General features: G+C 52.6%; 1 protein-coding gene across 2 annotated transcripts; it reads right to left on the reverse strand.

Annotated features, from left to right (window-relative positions):
* Positions 1-787: 787 nt before the first annotated feature.
* On the reverse strand, positions 788-2,411 carry RANGRF (RAN guanine nucleotide release factor). 2 transcript variants are annotated; one of them, XM_011994495.1, is made up of 5 exons: positions 2,008-2,411; positions 1,801-1,917; positions 1,459-1,615; positions 1,285-1,370; positions 788-1,062 (listed from the first exon to the last, which is right to left on the reverse strand). In XM_011994495.1, the coding sequence occupies exons 1-5, from the start codon at positions 2,082-2,084 to the stop codon at positions 939-941; spliced, it is 561 nt and encodes a 186-aa protein (XP_011849885.1). In that variant the 5' UTR covers positions 2,085-2,411; the 3' UTR covers positions 788-938. The 2 variants fall into 2 exon arrangements, with proteins under 2 accessions (XP_011849885.1, XP_011849886.1); XM_011994496.1 differs by lacking the exon at positions 1,285-1,370 and having other exon boundaries at positions 794-1,062.
* Between the last annotated feature and the right edge of the window lie 4,393 nt (positions 2,412-6,804).

The raw sequence follows: 6,804 nt of genomic DNA on the forward strand, positions 1-6,804 counted from the left end.
TGCACAAGGCTCTACAACCAGCCCACAGATGCACAGGGCAAGGTAAGGAAGTGCTCTGGGATGCAGGCAGGGAAGCAGGGGGTCGGGGAGGCAGATTGTGGGTGCAGGTGGGATAGCCTGAAATGCAGCCTGTGGAGGAGCTGCCCCTGGTGGGCTCTGACAAACTCCTTCTCTGTGCTCTCCCTCTCTGACATGCTCTCAGGGCCTCATGTACCGGGGGATACTGGATGCTCTGCTGCAGACAGCCCGGACCGAGGGCATTTTTGGCATGTACAAGGGTATAGGTGCCTCCTACTTCCGCCTCGGCCCCCACACCATCCTCTCCCTCTTCTTCTGGGACCAGCTGCGCTCCCTCTACTACACATACACTAAATAACAGTCTTTCTCCCAGACTCCACCAAGTGAGCACTCCTTGGCCATTTGTGCCTCCACCACTATGTCCTGGTGACTACTGATAGGTGACCTTTCATCCATCCATGGGGGACAGCCAACCCCACTCCCTATCTGTTCTCAGGGTTGAATCACTACAAGAGTTTCCCTTCTTTCCTTGGGTGTTGCTTTAAACCTTCCCTACCCATTCCCTGGGTAATTCACACTCCTCTCTCAGGACTGAACCAGTCATCCCAAAGTGTATTTCCTCCCGCTCACCACCGCCACCCTTGAGTCCCTCCTGCTCCCAAGAACAGCTTTAAACTCCTCCCTCCAAAACCAAAGGGAATTGGGAGACCCAATTCCCAGGTGTCTGGGACCCAGGCATCTTGTTAGATTCAAAGGCACAGAGATTATATTGATGATAAAGCAAGTTTATTCTGAAGAGGGATTGTCTTATGTTTATGCACAGGGAAGAAATGAGAGGAAACTCTCTTTTCAACCTCTTTTCCCCCTCACAGAACCGAGTCCCCAAGTTCTCAGCAACATCATGCAGTGCTTCAGCACCTTCACTGGGGACCAAAGATGTTGGGATCATGAAGGGTCAGACTGGTCACCAGCTGTTCAAAGTCACCCAGGCTCCAGGGTGGAGGTGACAGATTTTCAGGGCCAAGAGATGACCTGTTGTCAGGGCTTGGGGTGGGGAAACAGATGGAGAGAGAACATCATCCAGGCCTGAGGTTTGGAAATTGCCAATTCCGGTTCCAGAGGACCTGGGTATCAGTTACCCCAAACCTCTGGCCCACTCCTGCTTCCTGGGAGGATCCCACCAGTGAGTCTCCCTGTTCTGTCCCTCCCAGCCCGATTCTCCTGGGAACCCAGTCATGAGATACCCGCCCGTTCCTTCCTCCTTACGGGGGCTGATTGAAGGTGAGCAAGAGATCAGTCTGGTACTGGGGCAGCCTCAGCAAGGCCTGATGAAGTGTCACATCCTTTGCTACCTAAGGGGATCAGAGTTAGGATGCTTATCTGGATCTCTGCGCCCCCGCTACCGCCCTTCCAGGACATTGCACACTCTCGGGCCCTCACCTGCTGGTTTTCCTTAGCTATCTGCTGCTTGCCAGAGAGGCCCCAGGCTTCTTGACAGCAGCCCCTCAGGGCCAGGTTCTCCAAACTGAGAGGCTGAACAGACTCCACGTGGACAGCCCTAGCCCCCTGCACGCCACCAACATCCTCAAAGTGGTACCTGGAGTAGGGAAGCGGGGTCAGGAAGGGACATCTCTGGCCGCCTCCCCGGGAGCATCTTTAAGTTGCACGCCTGGCTCCCGGCCCCTGAGTGTTCTCACCGCCCAGATTAACCGTCGGCCGCGGGTCCCGCCCACTGCCCCGGCCCCGCCCCTGCCATTGGCCAGCCCGGAGCCCTTCCCTCACCGCGCAGCCGCTTCGCCCTGCACGTGGGCCTGCAGCTCGAGAAGTTCCACGATCAGGCTCTGGTCCGTGACGGGATGGCAGAAAACTTCTTGATTGTCGGGGACCGGTCGGAGGTCGCTGGAGTGAGGCGAGGTAGACCCTGGTTGACCCCGGTCTCTTCCCACAACCCACCCAGTCAGCCGCCCCTGGGCGCCCCGGCCTTCTCACCTTACGTCAATGGCCCCCGTGGGGAGGATGGCGGAAAAGGCGCCCCCGAACAGCGGGCAGTCTCTCATGGGCTCCATGGGCCTGAGGCTGGGTTATGGACATTAGAAAGGTTTAAAAGAAGCCCACATTGGGTCACGTGGCATCGGCTCCCTGGGTTTCGCAGCTGCCACCACCACCCGGGTCTAGCTTAGCTCCCGGATCCTTTAAGATTTGGTTCCGCCCCGCGTTATCGCTGGCCAATCGGCGCCAAGGCCCTGGGGGCGGGGGTCAGCGGCGTTGCTCCGGAAGCTGCGCTCTTAGAAGGGCGCCGGGCGGGACGGTGGGGTCTGGCTTGTGGTTAGGGTCTGTGTCGCCCTGAGTGGTCACAAGCATGCTCCCGCCAGCCTCCCCTTGATTGACTGATTGATTGACGGGTCTCGCTCTGTCGCCCAGGCTGAAATGCAGTGGCGCAATCACGGCTCACTGCAGTCTCCACCTCCAGGACTCCAGCGATACTCCTGCCTCAGCCTCCCGAGTGGCTCCTGCTCCCGCCACCACACCCAGCTAAATTTTTAATTATTTGTAGAGACAGGGCGGGGTCGGGGGGTGTCTCCCTATCTTGCCTAAGCTGGTCTCAAACTCCTGGGCTCAAGCGATCCCCCCGCCTCGGCTTCCCTAAGTGCTGGAATTACAGGCGAGAGCCACCGCGCCTGGCCGCCTCCTCCTTTTCAAGTGGTCACACCTTCCAAGAAGGTCGCCTGAGACCCTCCTGCGGGGGGGTAGATGCTTGTCCAAAGGGCCCACGTCAAGGTTGTGTCTTTTGAGTCAGGAAAGCATAGTTTCACGGTGTTCTGAGCCTCTGAACGACGAATCGGCTACCACCCAGACCGCTAATTTACAGATCCGATGCTGGGAATTAGGGAAACAATGAGTCCAGCTTAGGATTCAGGTCTCACACCTTCCTGAAAGTGAGACCCAACCTGGGTATTAGAAATCTAATTCCCCTCAAATCTTTGCTTTAGGAATGCTCTTGTGCAGAAGCAACCCCACCCCCAGCTCGGCACACCTGGACGGAAGCACAGATTAAACCCTCTTTTGTTTGTCTCTTACAGATTTGTTGTGTTCTTTAAGTTTTAGCTTCACGCTATCCTTCCAGTTCATTTCTCTATTCATCTTTGATCCCCAGCACCTGGCACAGTGTTTAGAGCATAACAGACCTAATATATATCGGTTTGTTTTGTTTTGTTTTGTTTTTGAGATGGAGTTTCGCTCTTGTTGCCCAGGCTGGAGTGCAATGGCATGATCTTGGCTCACTGCAACCTCCGCCTCCTGGGTTCAAGTGATTCTCCTGCCCCAACCTCCTGAGTAGCTGGATTACAGGCATGCACCACCACGCCGAGCTAATTTTATATTTTTAGTAGAAACGGGGTTTTTCCATGTTGGTTAGGCTAGTCTCGAACTTCCAACCTCAGGTGATCCACCTGCCTCAGCCTCCCAAAGTGCTGGGATTACTACAGGTGTGAGACACCGTGCTCAGCCCAGACTTAATATATATTGTTGAGTGATTGAATAAACTCAGTGCAAATGTCCAGAACCCAGGAGATCACCCATACCTTCATGGATTCTAGATGTCACCTGCTTCCCAGCCAAGAATTGGGCAAGAGGATTCTGATCTTGAGGCCATTCCACAGGGTTCCAAGTGCTGACCATACCTCTGGACGCTAATGATTTAGTGAAATGAAGCCAAACGGTGCGCATTTATTGGTCTCTTACCTTGCCAGGCCCTATGTGAAGGGCTGGAGATACATTTAGGACACAGCCCCTGATGCCTCACTGAAAGTGTAAAAGGAACAGTGGAGCACACTTGGAGTCTTTTTTTTTTTTTTTTTTTTTTTTTGAGAGGTGGTCTCACTGTTGCCAAGGCTCGACTGTAGTGGTGGTGCAATCCTAGCTCACTACAGCCTCAACCTTGTGGGCTCAAGCCATCCTCCTGCCTCAGCCTCCTGAGTAGCTGGGACTACAGGCACGCACCACCATGCTCGGGTAATTTTTTTTTTTTTTTTTTTTTTTTAAGAAATGGAGTCCCACTGTGTTGCCCAGGCTGGTCTCGGACTTCTGGTCTCAAGTGATCCTCCTGCCTGAGCCTCCCAAAGTGATGAGATTGAGTGATAAGACTCAAAGTGATGAGCCACCATGCCTGGCCCACACTTTGAGTCTTAAAGGTTGACTCACAATTCAGTAGGACATCCTAGGGGTATTCTAGCTGGGGGAACATCAGGAGCAAAAACTTGGAGATGAGAGGGCATGTTTTGGGGAAAGCAAGTGTATCCGTTTGGCAAGAGAGGGTAGGATGGGAATGGGTGGCAGGGAGCTGCGAACATGGTCAGATGTGCAGGGTTTTTGTAGCGCACACTAAGGAGCTTGACTCCTCATTCCTTACTACAGCCATCAGACTCCTCTCTGAGTCTCATTTCATCTTTAAAATGCTGTAGGGGGGCCGGGCACCGTGGCTCATGCCTGTAATCCCAGCACAGTGGGAGGCCAAGGTGGGGCGGATCATGAGATCAGGAGTTCGAGACTGGCCTGGCCAACATGATGAAACCCCATCTCTACTAAAAACACAAAAATTAGCCGAGCGTGGTGGCAGGCACCTGTAATCCCAGTTACTAGGGACGCTAAGGCAGGAGAATTGCTTGAACCCAGGAGGTAGAGGCTGCGGTGAACCAAGATTGTGTCACTGTACTCCAGCCTGGACAACAGAGCAAGACTCCATCTAAAAAATGAAACAAAACGCTGTTAGGAAGAAATGAGATATGGATGTAGTTGAGTCTGACCTATTTCTGGGTAAAGAGAGTGGAATAAGTTTGCTGTATGAGGAATTTGAGAGAGCGGGGACGGTACAGGCTCCAGAGGGAGAGGAGGAGCCCAGCCATGGGAAACCAAAGGAGCCAGGTCAGAGGAGTCCACCCCATGATGCTTCTCTGGGATGAGTGACAGACCTCTCTGTCCCTCCCTCCTGCTTTGTGCCAGCCTGCTCTCCAGCCCTGTTCCCCACCAGGGGCATTACTGGCTCTGGCTGCTTTGGGAGCAGTCAAGCAGATAGAGTCCTTGGAAACGGACCTACAAGGACATAGAAGTTAACAGGGTGCCTGCACCAGGCATAAGGGGGTGTGGAGGCCCTATTACATGGGCCCAGAGGAGGTCACGCTAGGTCAGGAAGGCTGAGAAAAAGCCCCCCCAGCTTCCTCATTTTGGGTGTCTGCATGTCTCATGTTCTGCCATGAGCCCTGTGCAGCTGGGGACCCCCGGCCCTCCACAATTCTGTGGGCTCTTGGGGGGTGCTCAGCCAAACCTTCTCTGGATGAATGGGGTAGAAGGCTACCCTCACTTGGCAAATCTCCAAGCTTGGCTCCACTTCCCTTTCTCCCTTCACCTCTTTTTTTTGTGTGTGTGTGTGTGTGTGTGTGTGTGCCTGTCACTTCTGCTGGCCCTGCCACTTCTCGACTCCCTCAAGTGTTCAAATCCCAACTTCCCAAGGGACAGGATCTAACTGGGTCGATTAGTTGTCATTCAATCTGCAAGTACCTATTTGGCAGGCTCTCCCGCCTGGCCACTCCTCAGGCCACCACCCAAATACAAGAGAGATCTCTGCTCCAGCTGGCTGTGGCTAGGATGATGAGTGTCAGGGGACAAATCTCAGTACAGAGATGGCCAGCAGCCATCTCTGTACTCTCCCCTTTAGGGCACCAAGAGATGGACTCAAATCAGAGAGACACCACCACACCCAAAGTCAGGCATCCCTTTGAGAAGAGTTAGGGCAATGAATATTTCTATTAAGCACGGGTTTTCGTCTTTTTTTCTACTGCAGACTGCTTTGGCAATTTTGTGAAGCCCATGATCCCCTATTCAATGTAATGTTATTGTTATTGTTATTTTTTCTGTTTTTTTGAGACAGGGTCTTATTCTGTCACCCAGGCTGGAGTGCAGTGGCACGATAACAGCTGACTGCAGCCTCAACCTCCTGGGCTCAAGCCATCCTCCCACCTTGGCCTCTTAAAGAGATTACAGGCATGGGCCAGGTGCTGTGGCTCACGCCTGTAATCCTAGCACTTTGGGAGGCCTAGGTGGGCAGATTGCTTGAGCTCAGGAGTTTGAGACCAGCCTGGACAACAAAGTGAGACTCTGTCTCTATTACAAAAAGAAAAAAAAAAAAAAATTAACCGGCCGTGGTGTCATATGCCTGTAGTGCCAGCTACTTGGGAGGCCAAGGTGGGAGGATGACTTGAGCCTGGGAGGCGGAGGTTGTAATGAGCCAAGATCACGCCATTGCACTCCAGCCTGGTTGGCAGAGCCAGACTCTTTCTCAAAAAATAAAGAAAATTAAACCCAGATATTTGATAGAGTACAAGTCTACTTCTTGGTTATCATATTAACTAGATCTAGCAGCAGCCCTAATAAATGTAATAAAAAACTGGTGATGCACACAAATTATGGTTCAAGAGATCCACAGCCATTCTAAAGTAAGCACATCTGTAACTGCTATTGAGATGAAACCACAGATACTGCTAATACTACTGTGGTTCATTACCTAAATTCATAGTGAAAGGAAATGCTAAATTTCAGTTAAAAGGTTACTGAAAACACCCGACACTGTGGGAGGCCCAGGAGGGAGGATTGCTGGAACCTAGGAGTTCGAGGCCAGGCTGGGCAACATGGCAGAACCCCATCTCTACCAAAAAAATACAAAAATTAGCTGAGCGTAGTGACTCGCACCTCCCAGCTACTGGGGAGGCTAAGGTGGGAGGATTGATTCAGCCT

The sequence above is a fragment of the Mandrillus leucophaeus genome, unplaced genomic scaffold, assembly GCF_000951045.1.
Source record: "Mandrillus leucophaeus isolate KB7577 unplaced genomic scaffold, Mleu.le_1.0 Scaffold46, whole genome shotgun sequence".
In the NCBI taxonomy this organism is placed as follows: Eukaryota; Metazoa; Chordata; class Mammalia; order Primates; family Cercopithecidae; genus Mandrillus; species Mandrillus leucophaeus.

Excerpts from the sequence above, each read along its gene's own strand:
- RANGRF (XM_011994495.1), bottom strand. The coding sequence starts at position 2,084 with ATGGAGCCCATGAGAGACTGCCCGCTGTTCGGGGGCGCCTTTTCCGCC. Across the intron at positions 1,918-2,007 it reads ACGGGGGCCATTGACGTAAG|CGACCTCCGACCGGTCCCCG; the intron begins GTGAGAAGGCCG and ends GCCTCACTCCAG. Across the intron at positions 1,371-1,458 it reads TAGCTAAGGAAAACCAGCAG|GTAGCAAAGGATGTGACACT; the intron begins GTGAGGGCCCGA and ends TGATCCCCTTAG.